This window comes from Pelodiscus sinensis, chromosome 6 (assembly GCF_052426305.1).
Source record: "Pelodiscus sinensis isolate ZL-2025 chromosome 6, ASM5242630v1, whole genome shotgun sequence".
Lineage (NCBI taxonomy): Eukaryota > Metazoa > Chordata > Testudines > Trionychidae > Pelodiscus > Pelodiscus sinensis.
The window spans coordinates 106,714,487-106,732,802 of record NC_143057.1 but is presented as its reverse complement, the minus strand read 5'-3'; the positions used below and the strand labels follow the sequence as shown (position 1 = coordinate 106,732,802).

Genomic DNA, 18,316 nt, shown 5'->3' with positions numbered 1-18,316 from the left:
GGTGCGCTGTGGGGTGAGGGAATGGGAGACGGGCATGTGGCTGAACTGGGCTGCTCAAAGGGCAGAAGCTGCCACTGGTCAGCTGGCCTTGGGGAGAGTGGGAGCTGATGCTCAGCATAGCTGGCCTGCTAGGGAGCTCAGCACTGAGGGGGTGGTGGGAGCTGGTGTAAGATTCACCTGAGCTGTGAGGGGAGGGGAGCCGGGACGGCTTGCGTACAGCCCAATTGGGCTGCACAGGGGAGCTGGGAAGCCCGGTGGGGTTGGCAGCCAGGCGACCAGAAATGACCTCCTCTGCTCTGGCAGAATCCCTCCTCCGAGACCAGTTAGGTCCCAAGGGTGCCAGACACTCTTTTTTGTTGTTTCTTGGCACATCTTTTTTCTATTATTCTCAGTGTTTTCTCATGGATTTTTCTTACCCTCTTGATTACAGTATCATCTTCTCTTTTTTATATGTGCTCTGTCATTTCTTCATGCTTTGAAATATCTATCTATACCTCTAGTCTTTCTACAAAAAAAATATAGAAATCACTCAGGCACAGTAAGATTAAAAATAGCCATGCTAATTAAATATACACAATGTGAAAGAATCTAGGTTGATAGCGTAAGACTTAATTGCATGTACATTCTAGTATTTTGGCTGGTTTCTGATGGCTCCATTCTGCATACCACATGCTACACCTGATCCTTTAAGAAGCAAAAACTTGCTCAAAGTGGTCAGGAAATGAAGTTTGTTATCCTTGGATCATGGAATAGGGGAGGGTTTATAACTTTGTAGCTACTGAAAAGTAGGTGTCTGAAACATAAAGCTTTATAACCTCTTGTACATGCCCTGAATGATCTTATAGTGGCTGGGAAGGAGGGGTTGAGGAATGGTTACTGCTCTGGGAGGAGGGCAGTAACCATTTCATCTCTGGTCTTCACTCATACGGCAGAGTTGGCTACTATAAGAGTGAGAGAGCTACTATACTCTGTTCTGGGGTCATCTTTGCCAATTAATATCTATATTACACTTGGCTATTATGGTGTTGGTCAGGTTTGGGGGAAGAATCTAGGTTGATAGTGTCCTTCTCTGATACTTATAGCTTTTCCCAACCTCCAGTATTGTGAAAATTAAAAATTTGTTTAGTCTGGTTTTGTTTCAGTGCACCGTATAAGTTTCCTAGTAAAAGTAAGGAAAAAATGACAAAGCTGTGTCAATTTTTACATATGTGCATTTTGGGAAAGCAACTGGACACCAGGAGCTATCTGCAGATTTTGGAAGACAGCATTCTATTATTTGACATGTAGTTCACTTTTTAAAAGCCATTTTTGTCTACTGACTTAATTGTTGTAAGGACAGCTAGTTTTTTAAATAGTTGATAGCATTTGCCTGGAAAAAGTTTGCTATTTATTATGGACAAGGGAATTTTTCAAGCCAGCTATTGTAGAATTATAATGCAAAGTGTAACCAGTTCAGTTCAAGTAACATTTGAGTTTAGAAGATTGTTGTACCCTGGTTAAAGAATGCCAAATCATAGCTGTATACATCAGTTTCCTTTACTTAAGTTTCTGTAGCTCTGCGGTATGGTACTTGTAATAAACAAGTGTAACTCAGTTGTAGAAAAAATGAGATGGTGACAGATGCAGTAAAGAAAGTTAGCTCGCTGTCAGTTATGTTTAACCTGATTGTTAATATTAAGAGAAAAAAATTCCAGGCACTATGCTAGAAAAAAATTATTACAATGAAAAGTGCTTTAAGTAAACTTCAGTTATAATATGAAATTTCTCTAAGAATGGAGAAAAATATGATAAAATACCATATCATTCCATTTCCTTACCTTACTCAGAATTTATGCATTCGTACTAGACAACCACAAAAGCTAATACAGTAGTTGCTACTGAAAATGAAAGTGTGGACATGATAAAATAACTAAATTAGAAATGGATTTATATGTATATAAAATACACAATAAATTTTTAAAAAATATAGTAACACCTAATTCATATTAAAAGATGGTGTTCTTGTTGGTTTTAAAATCCCAGTGTTCTCTTCCTTATTAAATTATATGAAAAAGGTCATAGTCATCCAAGTATTATGTTTACAGATCTGGAGGAAAGGGTAAATGGTGAGGTGGCAAAATTTGCAGATAATACAAAACTATTCATGGTAGTTAAGTCCAAAGCAGTTGCTGAAGAGCTTCAAAAGGATCTCAAACTAGGTGACTGGGCAGGAAAATGGCAGATGAATTTTAATGTTGATAAATGAAAAGTAAGGTATATTGGAAAACATCCCAACTATACGTGTAAAATGGTGCTTTTCAAAGTATGGTCCAGCCTGAGAGGTTGGAGCATCAGTGTTGGCTTCCCACTGCAGGAGGGGGAGCCAAAGCCTCATGGGCTGGATTCAGGTCACAAGGGGGAAAAGTGTCTCTGCATGCTTCTGCTACCTCTCCCACTGTGCGGGGGGGAATGGCAGTGCAAGAAACCTCCTACCTGGAGGCTTTCCCCACTGCTCCCTGAGAGGTTGGAGCATCCTGACCAATGGGAGCACTAGGGGGCGGTGCCTCAGAGCGGTGGAGGGCACAGAGCCAGGTAAGTGCCCTCCCATCCCCCTTATGCTCAGACTTCTTGCCCCATCCCCCTCACACACTGCTCCTGCCAAGACCTCACACCACCATGCCATTCCTGCACCCTTCCTCCTGCCCAGAATCCGCATGCCCCCCCCCCGTCCTGCACTCTCCCTTCCACACAGAGTTTTCACCCCAGCCCACTCCTGCACCCAGCCTTCTGTCCAGAGCCCTCAACCCAAGCCCAATTTGGCACCCTTCCTCCCTCCCGCCCAGACCTCCCCATCCTCAGTCTTGTTCTTTGTTCTATGTCCCATCCAGACCTCACACTCTTGTCCCCCTCCTGCACCCATTTTGTCATCATGGGTGGTTGGCTGGTGGTCAGCAGAGAGGTTTGTGTTGAATGGGGTGGTGCTGCATGCTGAAGAATTTGAGAGTGACTGGTATAAAATGATGGGGACTAAATTAGTGGTTACCACTTGAGAGAGATCTTGGAGTCATTGAATGGATGTTTTTAGAGAAATACCTAGTATGCAGCAGCAGCAGTCAAAAAAAAGCAAACAGTGTTAGGAATCATTAAAAGAGAGAGAGAGGGAGAGAATAAAACAGCAAATATTTCATTGCCTCTGTATAAATCCATGGTATACCCACATCTTGAATACTGCATGCAGATGTGGTCACTTCATGCAGATGTGGTTGCTGTATCTCAAAGATATCTTGGCACTGGAAAAAAAAACTCCAAAAAGGGCAACAAAAATGATTATGGGTATGGAGCGGCTGCCATATGAGGACAGATTATTAAAACTGGGACTTTTCAGCATGAAAAAGAGAAAACTAAGGGGGGATATGATAGAAGATGATAAAATGATGACTAATGTGGAGAAAGTGAATAAGGAAAAGCTATTTACTTGTTCTCATAACATGAGAACTAAAGGTCACCAAATGAAATTAATAGGTAGCAGATTTAAAATAAACAAAAGGAAGTATTTCTTCACACAACACACAGTCCACCTGTGGAACTCCTTGCCAGATAGTGTTGTGAAGACTAGAACTTTTAACACGGTTTAAAAAAAAAATTAGACAAATTCATGGAGGATAGGTCCATCATTGGCTCTTGGGCAGGAATGGTTTCTCTAGCCTCTGTATGTCAGAAGTTGAGAATGTGTGACAAGGTCACTTAATGGTTCCCTATTTTGTTGATTTCCTCTGGAGGACGGGATACTGAGCTAGATGGATCATTGATCTGACCCAGTATGGTCATTCTTATATTCTTTTTGTGTTGTGATCAGTGGAGTTTTGTACAGCATTCATCACATTTATGTTACATATAATGTCATTGGGACTTGGAGAACTGCCATGTGATGGCAAGCCAGTAATGCAAAGTAAGGAATCTTGCAATATAGTTTGGTGTGGGTTGTACTGAGAAATCCAAAGCTCACTGTTTCCCCGAACCACTGTGAGAGAACTTACATGTTGCACATCTCACTGGGGAGTGAATTTTTCTTTCCAACTTTTTTCCCCAACCTTTCCCCCTTAAATGATGACTGAGGGGCAGACAAGATTGCTGTCTATTTTCCTTGCTGTTATTCCCTTTTCCTTTGTGTATACCTCAGTCTACATGTCTTTATTTCCTAGATCAAGTGATATATGTGGATAGCCCAGGGAAGGGCAAGGTACAGCCTGTGGGCCAGATACAGCCTGCCAAGCCTTTTAATTCAGCCTGCTCACTGCTGTGGCATGGGGCAGCACCACTCAGTTTGGCTGGCTGCTCCCTATGAAGTGCTGCTCCATGGAAGCATGGTGGGGGTGGCTTCATGTACTACCCCCACCCCCAGCAAAATCTCTCAGCTCTTATTGGCCAAAAAACTGGAGGCAGGGGCAGGGCAACATTTCCCACTTAGCCTGCAGCACAGAGAGCCACATGGAACAGCCAGCTGGGGCTGCTGGCAGTCAGGAAAGCCTACTTGAAAGTGCTGCTGCCTGGGAGCTGCTTAAGTAAGAACCTCCCAACCCAACCCTGCTCTTCTCAGCCCCTGACACTCCCTTCTACACCCCTTCCCCGGGGGCTAACCCCTCTGCAGCTCTGCCTTTTAAATGTATTAGGAGCTGCTGGGCTTTTAATACATTTAAAAGGAAGAGGCGCCATGGAGGAGAAGGGGGGGACTGAGCACAAGCTGGGAATCTTCTGTCTTGGCTCCTGCCTGATCCCAGATGCTGCACCACTGCTTTTTAAATGTATTAAGAGCCGCCAGCCTCTCTTGCTCCACTGCAGAGACAGTGCTGGGAGGAACTGGCTTTTAAGACAGCTTCTCCCAGCACCTCCTGCCTCCTTTCCCCCATTGCTGCCTTTCTCTGATAGAGGCAGCGGAGTGGGGGAACCGACTAGTCGAATGACTACTCGACTAGTCACATCCCTAATGGCAATGGTAGATTGAAACTGGTGTAATCCTTGTAAATATTATCACTTTGTCTGTTGAAACTGAAATTGTTCCATGAGATTCTTCATTTGATTAGGTTTTTTTATGAAATCTCTTAGGGATATCTGAGTTCCATCATATTTTGTTGCTAGTGGATCATATAGCTAATGAAACTTAATTGAATTTAATTCATATTAAACATTGGCTGCTTCTTTGAGGAGTATCCCTGTGGGTCTCTGTAGCCCTTTGGGGCTCTCAGAGGGGCTCTTCCCCTCCAGGTTAGTGGGCGGCCCCTGTGCTGATGTCCCTAGAACCTCTTTTAGTCCTGGGCCTCGGGCCAATGGTAGCCCTGTTCAGCAGGCCATCAGAAGCCCTGGTCCTGGTTCGGGGTGGCCGATATACAAAGGGTCCACAGTCCAGCCCTGGGTCAGGGCAGGGTGACAACGCTAACAAAAAAATCACCAAAAACAAAAGGAAAAACTATGTCGCACTTTAAAGACTAACATGTCTGATTTGTGGGCATTAATTCTTTGGCGAAGTGTCTGAGAAGTCTGTCCAGTATACATAGCAGAAGGACACAGTTGGCACAAATTATATTTCTGGATGAACAGGAATATGTGTTCTTGATAATATAACTGACATAGTTACGTCCAGTGATGGTGTCGCCAGAGTAAATATGTGGACAAAGTTGGCAATGGGGTTTGTTGCAAGGGAAAGTTCAAGGGTTGGTATTTGTGTGGTATGTCCTGTGGTTGTTGATAAGAATCCTCCTGAGGTTAGGTGGTTGTCTATAGGAGACTATGGATTTGTCCCCTAGAGCCTCTCGGAGTGTAGTATGCTATGGTCAGATACTTCGCCAAAGAATTAATGCCCACAAATCAGACATCCTCACAAGGAAAAACCAGTTGCTTTTCATTTCAACCTACCTGGGCATAATCTTAACGACCTTACTACACGCATCTTACTTCAAAGAGACTTTAACTCCAGATTACAGAGGGAAACTTCAGAACTTTCTTTCATGCTTAAATTTGACACTTTACAAATGGGCCTTAACAAAGAAGGGGGGAGGGATAGCTCAGTGGCTTGAGCATTGGCCTGCTAAACCCAGGGTTATGAGTTCAATCCTTGAGGAGATCATTTAGGGATCTGGGGCAAAGTCTGTCAAGGATGGTACTTGGTCCTGCTGTGAAGGCAGGGGACTGGACTCAATGACCTTTCAAGGTCCCTTCCAGTTTTAGGAGATAGGCATCTCCATTCATTTAATTTTCATTTAATTACCGTAACCATTACAAAGATAGCTTCCCCACTTATCACCCCTGATTAGCCATTCATTGACTCATAAATAGCTATACCCTCCTTCCCTCCCTCCCTTTCCCTCACCCCATCTTCTGTACTAAATCTGATTTGTCAGTTTAATAATGTGTTCACTTTTGTCATTGTATTCCTTTGGTATATATGGTCATGCCAATTCTCTTCCAGAATATGATCTGAGGAAGTGGGTCTGGCCCACGAAAGCTCATCACCTATTAAACCATCTTGTTAGTCTTTAAGGTGCTACATAGTTTTTCCTTTTGTTTTTGCAAGATCAGACTAACACGGCTACCTCTCTATTACTATTCAACAAAACAGTCACCAGTTACCATACAGTGGCCCACGCCCTAGCTCAGGGTATGGCAGCAAACAAAATACCAGTCATATAGTTCAGGTGCACCAGACTTGGTGCAGTGTGGGGCCACAAACAAACAGTTTCAAAGTTTAAATGGCCTTGGTGTGGGGCAGGGCAACAAATAAACAGTTCTAAGCCCCAGCCCTAGTTCAGGATGGGGCAGCAGGCAAACAGTCACAAACCCTGTTTGAAACACCCAGTTGGATCCCCCTTGCTCAGTCAGAGGTCCCACAAATGCAGCCTGCTGCTCGAGGACAGCAAAGGGGGGAGACTGCCACCCAAGAGTCAGGTGGCAGGGTGGACTCAGGCCTACCCACTCCACTGTGTCCCAGACCAGGGCCCTAACAGCAGCAGAGCAGTCTGCTGCTGGGTCAGTGGGGAACTGCACTGCAACATGCTTACCTCTTCTGTGGTCTAGCTACACTGTGGCCAGCTCTCCCTGGACTACTTCCATCTCCCCCTCCATGGGTAACTTAGGTCTCTGACAGGTCCGTTGGGTAGTTGGGGTTAGTCAGTGCTGGTAGGTCTACTGATCCAGGCTATGCCTCAGCACCCGGCAGGCCTGGGAATCCAGACCAGTCCTAGGCTTCTGGCAGGTGCAGGAGCACCAGGCAGACATCTGCCTCCTCTTCTGGCTGGGGCCTTACTGAACTCCTGGGCAGGCCTTTTATAGTCCTTGCCCCACTTCCTGACTTCCGTTCAGGTAATGGGGTGGGGCCGGGCTCTACCCAAAAGGGCTCTGAGGGGCTCCTGTCCCTCTGGGTCAGTGGGCGGCCACTCTGCCCCACTACAGTGTCCCACTTTAGATGACTCTGTAATAGGAGATATAGCAGTGTTATCTCACAAGCTCTGTCTTCATATTGTACAAATTCGAGTGGTTACATGGCGCTGTGCAACCAACTATCCCTCCCCCATTCCTTCTCTACCACCTCTGACTTGAGATGAAGCACTTAGCAGTGCCTCTTTTTACTTCAGGTTTCTCTAGTTTTAGCCTTATAATACTAATTGGTTATTAGTTAATAGTTAGTTACCCATAGCAATTTTTTTAAACCCAACAATCATCCCCATCACCATTTTTTCACTTATCTTAGGAATTTAAGTTTCAGTTGTTTGTACATCACTTAGTGTAGCATAAATACCCTCTCATGGGAGAAGCCCTTCTATGAGGATTCTCTGGGTTTTAAACATTTCCTCTTTAATCTTGTATCAGAGGGGTAGCCGTGTTAGTCTGAATCTGCAAAAGTGGCGAGGAGTAGCTTATGCTCCTACACTTCAGTTAGTCTATAAGGTGCCACAGGACTCCTCGCCTCTTTAATCTTGGTCTCTGACAGGTTCTCAATGCCTTGGTAACATGCACATTCCTCAAAAGTGCTACCTGTGCCATAACTTGAAAGCATGTTCCAGAAAGGCAAGGGACATACTGCTAACAATTTTCACGATGAAGTCTTTATTTCCTGTGTCTGGTCCAGGATCATGTATCTCTCTGGGGCAACTGTCTTCTAAGGTGGCATCTGACAGAAGTTCTCCTCTATGCTGTCAGGGAAACGTGCATTCTGTGAAGAAGGTGGCAAAAAATGGGTTCCAATCTCCACTCCCTAGGAATCTACCAATATGTGGCATTCCCTGACTTGACATACCCCTTGGTACTGACTGTACCAAGACCTTCCACCTGTGAGATAGCATGACCATAAGGTAACATGGGTTAAGCATGAACAAAAGATCCTCAGTGGGTTGGCTCAAAAAAAGGTAGGAAAGGGAGACCAATAATCCCTGCTTTGGTATTGCCAGAGATGTTCAAATATGCAGCACCAAGATGCTTAGCAACACTACAGAGTATGTCACCAATTTCTGCCCCAAAGTGCATAGTGCATCATCTCTGGTACCAAAGACCATGTCAAGGACATTGGTACTTCTGACAAAACCTTCTTCTATATCAGTGCTTTTAGTACTACAACAGTTTCTCCTCTACAAAGATCTGGTCTTATTGATACAGAATCTCCACTCCTTGGTACCAATCTCACTGCCGCATTCTTGAGTCCTCTTATTTCCCTTCCCAGATCAGCTCCCCCTTTATCTAATGAGGAGGATGAAAGAGAAATCTACTTCTCATTTATCCATGCAGTTACTAGACCAGATCCATGAGAAAATTGTGAATATCATGCAGGACCTGAAACTCAAGACTTGTAAAGACACTCTTGGATGCCACAACCCATGTCATTTCCACCACAATGGTCTTACTGGGAGAAATGGATAGGATATTGTTAACTACTGTAAGCCTCCTACTCCACCCACAGCTGAGGTCAAGATATTCTCCTTTACCCTCGGTATTTGGACCTTCTGAAGTTTCAGAAGAAGCAGTTGAGGAATTAGAAATTGTGGACTAGGAAACCTGCACCAGATACCAGCTTTTCTTTATTTTTTCTGGATGAAACCATGATGCCCTTGCCATCAACTATGTGGGATGATTTTCAGCAGTTTCAGGAACAGTTTGAGGATTGCAGATTGTGCTAGAGGAAATGGCAGACGTCCAACATAAGTTTCAGGACGTCTTCCAGACTTCAATCTCTTCCAAGATTGCCCTATCAATAAATGAGGCTCCTATGGATCTAGCCAAAGACAACTTGGCAAGTCCTGGTAGCAGTCCCACCCATTTGTAAAAGGACAGATAAAAATGTCCCTTCCAAGACAGCATAATTTTTGTTCTCACATACCACACCAAAGTTTCTGGTGTTAAAGGCTGTGATGTAAGGGGCAGTCAACATCACTCCAAAATCACTTTGTATCAGCGTGGAATGATTTAAATCAAGGCAATTCAAATAATTGATTGAAATAGTGATTTAAATCACCAAAAATTGATTTAAATCAAGTTTCTCTCTGATATTTCTTCACACATTTTTTTCAAATAATGGTGCAAATCTGATCACTAAAACATGTTAACTTACAGCTCAGTACTGCATTTTATATAATCTAAGATGGTATACTTTGCATAATTTTTTTAGATAATTTGTATTTGTATTAATTTAGGGAATAGTATGTAATATTCATTACCTGTGTCAAGCTGCAGATGCAGCAGCAGTACATTAGGAATGCTAAGAAGTAAATCATACATGCAAACACAATAGCGCTTATATTTTACTAAACTAAATCTTAAATGTTACATAAATGCTTCACATTTGCAATTGCAGCAGTCTCCTGAATTGCCAGTTGATAGCTGTCCAGTGAAAAAGTTAATCAGTTAAATGATTTAATTATAATCAGTTAATAAACCAGTTAACCATGTTCCTGGAGTCCTCATCGGGGGCGGGGGAGAGGAGGTGGAGAAGGTCAAGGGGTGTTTTCTCTTATCTGACACTCCGTCAAGGCCATGCTGTGGGTGATTGACTGCTCTGTCAGGCCAGAGTCCTTCCAGCTGATGTGCGGTGGGTGAGGGACTGCTTCCCCTACCTGACCCTCTGGTTAACTGGTTACCTAGTAAGCATGCTGGTTACCTACTAAGTATAATGCTTACCGGTAACAGATCAATCTTTTACATCCTGAACATATATGTTTCACATTTGCAATTATGGCAGTCCTCGGAATTACCAGCTGACATCTGTCCTTAAACACTTTTTTATTAATTTTCAGCAGGTTAAGTCCTCAGAACATTAAATGTATGGTGTCCTTAAAACTTCTATAACTTGCTCTCATCTTCCCCATTTTGGCTGTCATTTTGATGCAGATCTGATTCCAAGTTTCAAAAAAGCTGTCTGTGCTGAGAGTGCACTTAATTTTAGAGTAAACCCTATTGAAAACAAGTATAGAAGGGTGTTCCTTTGGGCGAGCTGAATATGCTGAAGTAAAATAGGGAATAGACTTATGGCATCACTATTAGGCTGTGTCTAGACTGGCATGATTTAAAACTTGCTGCCTGCCTACACTGGCCGCAAGTATTTGCGCAAGAACACTGACTTTATAATGTACAAAACCAGTGGTTCTTGCGCAAATACTCCGACGCTCCCACTCAGGCATAAGCCCTCTTGCGCAAGTATTCTTGTGCAAGAGGGCCAGTGTAGACAGCCATGTTAATTTCTTGCGCAAGAAAGCCCAATGGCTAAAATGGCCATCGGAGCTTTCTTGTGCAAAAGAGCTTCTACACTGGCACGGATGCTTTTGCGCAAAAGTTTGTGCAAATCTTTTGTGCAAAGGCACATGCCAGTATAGACACTCTCTTGCGCAAATACTTTTAACGGAAAAACTTTTCCGTTAAAAGTATTTGCGCAAAATCATGCCAGTCTAGACACAGCCTTATGGTCTATGACCATGCTGTTCCAAAATAAGAGGCATGTATTATGTAATGGAAAATAAGAAAATGATACTCAGTAGCAATTGGCAACTCTGGATTTCTCTTATTGCAGCTTTCTGTAATGTATGAATGTGAGATACATTCTAAACCAAGTTAAATAATGAAACAAGCCATAAGGATGAGCTAAGCTGGTTTTTTTTTCCTAGCAACGTCCAACATAGCAGTCAGATTGGGAATTTACTCGTTAATCTTGAAGTCTTAGTCTTAAAAGCCAGCTAGCTCCCCATGGGCACCAGCTCCTGCTCCCCCTCCGCCTCTGATACAGAAGAAGGAAGCAGGGAGGGGACTATGTCTAACCATTAAGATTAAGTGACGAGCCCAGGTTTATCGGTTGATCATGTAACTGGGTACTCGCTAACATCTCTACTTGAGAACTTTGGCTGTGACAGTGCCATGTATTTTTTCATGATTTTGTTCACAAACTGTCATCATATTAGTCTAGTTCTTGATACAGTGCTCAAAAGAGTCCACTACTTAGTTCCATCACACATCTTGTGGGAGAGTTAGCATGGTTCTTCCCACTTTTTTCAGAGCAGCTGCTGCAAAGTGGTTGTTACAGAAATATTTTGCAATTTCAACAACAGTAGCCTTTATTTCTGGAACACTGAAGTCTTTAGCTAGGAGGTGCATCAAAAGCACTGCAATTGTATGTTGTTAGCTTGGGACGCTCTTCTAAATTTCTTCTAATCTTGGATACATTTGAGTACTAGATGTGATTTTTTTTCACTATTTGTTATACTGTAGTTTTTACTGCTGCTTGTAAGTATTCTGCTGTATGTGCATGTCATGATGTATCAATTGTTTCTATAAGGAAGACATTCCCTTCTTTTGTTGTCACACAAGCACATATAGCAGGATCATTGTGGACATTGCTCCAACCCTCAAGACTTGGGTTAACAATTTTACCCTTGAATTTTTGCACGCTGCTTTTTCCTTTTAATTGGTTAACCAGTTAAACAATGTGTTTAATCAATTAAATGGGATTTTACATCACTATTTCTCATCACTTTCACATCTGCACTACACAATATGAAAGGGAAGGAGGCTACCTCCCCTCTCCCTCCCCTGCCCCCCCAATTCTGAAAAATGCCTCAATCTAGACCTGAAGGAGCCATCTCTGGAGTTATGAGAATAACTCTCTTTTCATTCCCAGTGAATCTTTGGGATCTATGCTTTGATTGTCAAGAGATATCTGGAGTGATGGTTTTGGGTTTTTTGTTTTCTTTCTAATTGGTAAACATCTTTCTATACCTCATCTGTGATAATTAACTCATTTTATATGGGGACCCAATTAGCGTTCAGATGATAATTTTCAGTATTTACTGATCTAAATTAGAATTGAGGTAGTGATTTAGAAGTGAAAGATTTTACTAATACATTGATCTAGCCTCCTAAGTTACCATATATATTTGTATAAAAGCTACTTATTCATTACCACAGATCTGCAAAGGGGAAGTTTTCGACTAAAAGAGAATATTTGCATTAGCAGAACAATGTAAGGTTGAGGGAAGCATGCATTTTATTTAGCATGAGGTTCTTTGTGTTTTGTTATAATATATAACAAATTCATCTGAAAATGTTAACTCTCCCTCCCCGTATACATTGTTAAAAGCCTGTTAAGACAATACAACAGGAATGCTACAAGCTAGTGCAGTGTTTCACAAGTCTCCTGATAAGTATTACTTTTTGCAAAGAGCTAGTATTAAAGGGCTACTGTCAATTAAAACTTGAAATCTAGTGAAAAATTCAGTGACTTATGATGCTTCTACTTTTTTCAGTGAAAGTCAGGCCCCTTCAGGTGTCTCAAATGAGGCATCCATAAATTGAGGCATCACAGATCACTGGTCACTTCCTAAAATTTAGGCCAGAACTTTGTAATTAGTATAAGGTGGTATATCTGCCCTGGATTTCCCTGCTCCCTGTGATTTTACACCACACTTTCCTGTTTTGTAATGTTGCTTTACCCTGTTATTACCTAGAACATCCCTATAAATTGAATCCGAATATAAATTCTGAAACAAAATAGGCATGAAGTTCAGTCTAGTGTAAAGTGAATAGATTTTTTTCATGAATCTTTCAATTACAGTTATCTTAGGTCATTTGTTACAAGATCAGATATAACTTTGTCAAATGTTTGATCGCTAAAAGAATACCAGCAAATGAAATGTTGACAATTTGTTTGACATTGTATAAATTGAGCAACATTTTCTTTGTAATAAAATCCTCAGAAGAAGCTTGCCTTTTTGATCATTGTTCAGTCACTTGAATAAGCTCATGTAAATTGTTCAACATGGTATTAAGATTCATTTGTGGTTTCTTACCCTTTTTACCACTGCTTCTTTATTGTTTATTAATACATTTTCTCCATGATGAGAAAAGTGCATTAAGAATTATATAAACTGTTCAGCCTTCATTGTAACTTTATAATGCTTTTGAATTCCTCCTAGTATCCTTAAGCAAATTGAATTTTTGTTTGCTTTTTGTTTGCTTTTTGTAGTGCTTGGGAGATGGGAAGTAATGATAGCTGGCACCTGAACTAAAATATCTGTGAAGGCACCCATCCCAGAGCTTCAGGATGAATGGGGATATGCCTCATGTTCCCATCACTACTCTTGCAGGGATTGCTAGTCTCACAGACCGTAAGTACTTTATTTAATACTTGTTCTACATTTTTTCAGTATTTTTAGTTTCTTTTAAAAGATAAATATATCTTAGGCCTTAACATAATTTATGATAAACTTACCTTAATACAGTAAAACATAAATAAATTAGAAGTAACATTCTGAAACTGAGATGAGAAAAAATCCTGGAAGAGGATAGTGAGGAGATGCTGAAACTTACATCAAATGAGTGGTATGCTCATGTGTTATATCTTTTAGCCAAAGATTTAAGTACTCCAACCTTAATGGAAAATGTTGTTGAAATTATTAAAAGCTTCTCTAACCAATTGTTTTGCTTCAGCTTCCCCAAAGATGCATGATGGAATGCAGTGGTAGATTATTTTGCACTGTTTTAAATTAAAAACTATTTGAAAAGAATATTGAGACAAAATAGATAGACTACCACAACTCAAGTAGTCCATGTTGGATTAAATAGAAATATGGAAGCTGTGCTGAATATTCTGAAACCTATTTCCATACATTAGGACAAATGGTAAAAAGATAGTGGCCTAATTACTGATGCTGTTGAAATTGGAAAGAAATTCCAAGAAACACCACAGAAGAAAATATCCCACAGCAGAGTTAAATTGCATGCTGTGAAGAAACAGATGGATCAAAATTCACCCTACCTCATTTTTTTTGCCATATTCTTAACAGAGAAAGTGCTGGAGTGTAGATTTTCTACTATCGGAGTGTAGATGTTCTACTACTGAACTGGAAGGTGCTGCAGTGACATGCACATCTAATAATCAGTCATGCCAACCATAATATATTTCAGGACTGGAGTTGAAACACTCAAGCATGCTTAAGCAGTACATGTTTGACGTTGAAGTTTTAAGGAGACTGACCACCTGGAATTAGAATTTTTTGATGTGTTAAGTCACCTTTTCTCCACGTGCAGAATATTTTCCTTAATTGGTTTAGTTTGTTCAGCGTTGACACCAATTAGAAATTTAAAAAAACAGGAAAGCTTGTTTTTCTTTCAGTATATGAATAAAAATGAGGAGAGAGAGAATGAGGTCCATTCTACTAACTTGAGGAACTTGATGACTAGAAACAGTTTAACAAATGAGTTTATTTTAAATAGTAAACATGTTTGGATACATTAAAAAGAGTGCCGAGTGTATTTAACTAATTAAAAACACATTTTAAAATACTGTTTTTGTGCATTTTTTATTGATTTCATGTATCTATTTGAAATCATGCTTGATGCAAAGTCATGAGTAAAAATTACGTTGATAGAAAAAGGCGAATACATTTCTTAACATAAAATATGTAAAAATTAACTATATGAATGCATATTGAGCTTTATAATTGTAGAAATAACTCACTATAGATATATCATGTCCTTCTGGGTAACAGAGTACCAAAATTAGTTCAAAGACTACATTTAGTTGCTAATTAACATGTTTCAGTGCTTCTCTCAATAAGTGAGATGATGCTGTTCTTTAGGAAAATAACAAGTAGAAATGCAAAACAAGATTAACATAATTTATTTAAATCAAGTTTTCCTCAGATCACACTGATTTTAAATCAGTTCATCTTGGAAACAGGTGACATTGAACATTTGATCTGTGCCACTGCAACTTACAGATGAAACAAGAAAATTGTAAGCAGATGTTATACACAATCACTGAATTGTGTGCACCCATTACGGATGTTAAATTTCAATTAATCAGCTAATCGAATTGTCAGTGAAATTTCCATCAACCACTCAATTAGTCAGGAAGGGGGGCGCTCACTGTCCCACTGCACCTCTCCCTTTAAAATGTACAAGAGGGTCACACTGCTCTTGTATATTTCCAAGGGAGAGACCCAGCTGGTTCCTGCTGCCTCTCCCCATTTGAAATGCAGGGGAGCCGCCCATGGCTTCTGTACATTTCAAAGAGAGAGATGCAGCAGGTTCCCTTTTGTGCCTCTTCCCTTGAAAAGTAGAAGAGCCGCAGGTGGCTCTTGTACATTTCAAAGGGAGAGGAGCAGCAGTTGGGACCAGTGCAAGTGGGACTGTTTCAATCCCCGATTGCTCTGTTTCCCTGCTGCCCTCTGCCTCCCCTGTCCCCCATGGAAACAGTGCTGGGGGGAAATCTGCTTTTAAGAGGCAGCAAGAGAAGGGGGGAGGAAGAGGCATTTGTTTATTGGGTAGTTGACTAGTTGCTTACAACATTAGTACCTATATTTATTTATTTTTTCTCCCTTTTAAATAATTGATTCAGTTCCAAGGGTACATTGTTTTGGCATATTAAATTATTGTTGTTTTTGGTTTATTTGAAGAAGGTTTTTTGAAAAAGAAAGGACTATCAAATGACATTTTTAATTTAAAATAATCCCATAATATATAGTCTGTGGATTTTAATCTAATTCAGTTTTTTAGTATAAAACCGTGGTGTCCAAATACTAGCAACTAAACATGTGGCTATTTGGCTGGTTATGTGTGGCAAGTTTGCTATAATGGCTACTGCTTCAGAACTGGTTGGACACCACGGGTTTAAAATATGATTCCAGATTTTCTTGATGTAATGAAAAACTCAGAGATCTTCAATGTGTTTCAAACTCTTTGTGCATGCTTGTGTGCTCGTTTAAAGGATTTGAGAGAAGAAAGTGATGCTGGTCTTACTGGTTAATTTGAGTTTCTTTTTTTTTCTAATACAGTTTTGAACCAGCTGCCTCTTCCATCACCTTTACCCGCTACAACTACAAAAAGCTTGCTCTTTAACGGACGAATAGCAGAAGAGGTGAACTGCCTTCTGGCCTGCAGGGATGAAAATCTGGTTTCACAACTTGTACACAGCCTCAACCAAGTGTCAACAGATCACATGTATGTACTTTTGTGTTTCTTCACACCAGAGTTTCAGAATTGTTTGTTTATTCTTTGTGAGATTAAAATGAGTAAAGATAGATGTAAGAAGTGGTTGTCAGTATTAAAAATAAAAATATGCAGCTACGTATCAAGTTTGTGTGTCACAGTACCAATTTATATTAGAGCAAAGTTAAATAGTTTTAACTGTCAAAGTGTATGTTTACTGAACAATTACATATGAATAACTGTGTATTTTCTTCCAGATATGTTGTCGCTTGCAATTTCATAGGTTGTGGCTGTGTTATTTGTATACTGTTTTTCATATCTCTCGTCATCAAGTCCCCCTCGTCCCTAGGTTCCCTAATGCCAGGTTTATGGTCCCAGTTCCCCTCTCAGATCCGTTAAGTTTCCACAACAGGCATTTTTGCTTGAGTTATGATCTTCTTTGGGACCTTTTTATTTAAAAAACATTACATAAATAATCCATAATAAAAGCCCCAAAACATAATTGGTTTATCATTCCTACAGCATATAGTCCTTAAAATCCCCCAATATCTAATTGGATTGACATGACACATACTACACTCCAGCATCTTCCACCATTGCTTTCCCTCACTCCTCGCATGTCTTTCAGTCAGGACATCACTTAATCCCTTCCAGCAGGTATGCAACCCTGCTCTTCCCTGTTGGAACTCCCACAGTCTCTGTACTGGGAGTTCATCCTCTGCAAGAGAACATCCATCATTCCCCTTATTCTATTTGCATCTCAGAAAGGCTAATGGCTAAACCCTGTTGTTGCTTCCCTGCCTTCACTCTTCTCTGGTCCTTAGCTCCAGCTTGGAAGGAGACAACTCCCTCTTCTGCTCTTATTCTTTCAGAACTCTAGCCATAGCTGTCCAGCTCAGGAAGACCAACCAGCAAACCCCTCTGCTGTTCTCCTCCTTTCAGTCTTTCCCTTGGGACTTCTTCCAGTTTTTTCAAGGAACTGCTTCTTCTCAAATTCTCCCTGATACTTTATGGTCCCAGGTGTTGCCCATACCCTTCACTTAATTGGCCAAATGGAGCACTTTTGCTGGCACAAAGTAGCTGGATCTGCTTTGTTTATAGGGATCAGAAACCCTGTAACATTCCTGTATTCTGACCTACATCCATTATTAGTCAATGATTGTACAGGAATTTGCATAATCGCTGCACAGTTATTTCTCTAACACTGCTATGAATATGCTTATATTTCTGTGGCAGCTCTTTTAACTCATCTGCTTTGATTGGCTCCTGTAGTCAGAATTTTTAGGATGTTGTCAATTTTTTTTTTTTTTTTTTTTTTTTTTTTTTTGTCTTGTGAATTGGCTTGTCTTTAGGGCTTTGCCTCCTACACTGCTCTCCAAATGTTCTAGTAATTTGCTATGGTTGAATGTGAAGCCAATCCCCCAAGATAAACCCATATTTTAAAATAAGCCCCTTTGTGGGTAGGATGTAAACATAGAAGCATTTTAAAGAAAATCCTGTAACTCTCATGGATGGATGAGAGACAGTCGTCTCCTATCAAGGATTGGGCAATTGACCGATTAAACAGGAACACGCTTAAATTGTTAGCTCAAACCTCACACCTTACTGGTGGCTTTACCATTAATGCATTGTTCTGCGATGGAGAAGATCAGGCTGTCAGAGTGAATATGGGAAGATTTATCATTAGTCTAACTGGTAAAAGTGGGGAAATTATTAATATGAAGATTAAAATACTCCATTCTGTTGAAGAAAGGAATAAGAATTTCAAATTGAGGAGCAAAAGAACAACATTTTAAACTTTTTTTCCATTTATTGTTGAGCAGTTCTGTAGCTTTAATCTTTAGCCTCCGATACTTTAAAAACCTTTTTTTTTTTTGTTTGC

At 40.7% G+C, this 18,316-nt stretch overlaps 1 protein-coding gene across 8 annotated transcripts in view; it reads left to right on the top strand.

Annotated features, from left to right (window-relative positions):
* Positions 1 to 18,316, top strand: part of NIPBL (NIPBL cohesin loading factor) — a 312,200-nt gene that overhangs the window by 101,908 nt on the left and 191,976 nt on the right. For all 8 annotated transcript variants that reach the window (XM_075932528.2, XM_006139460.5, XM_006139462.4 and 5 more), the window contains 2 exons: positions 13,469 to 13,610; positions 16,281 to 16,446. In XM_075932528.2, coding sequence (XP_075788643.1) covers positions 13,547 to 13,610; positions 16,281 to 16,446 — 230 coding nt within the window. In that variant the 5' untranslated portion in view covers positions 13,469 to 13,546. The remainder of the gene's footprint in view (positions 1 to 13,468; positions 13,611 to 16,280; positions 16,447 to 18,316) is intronic.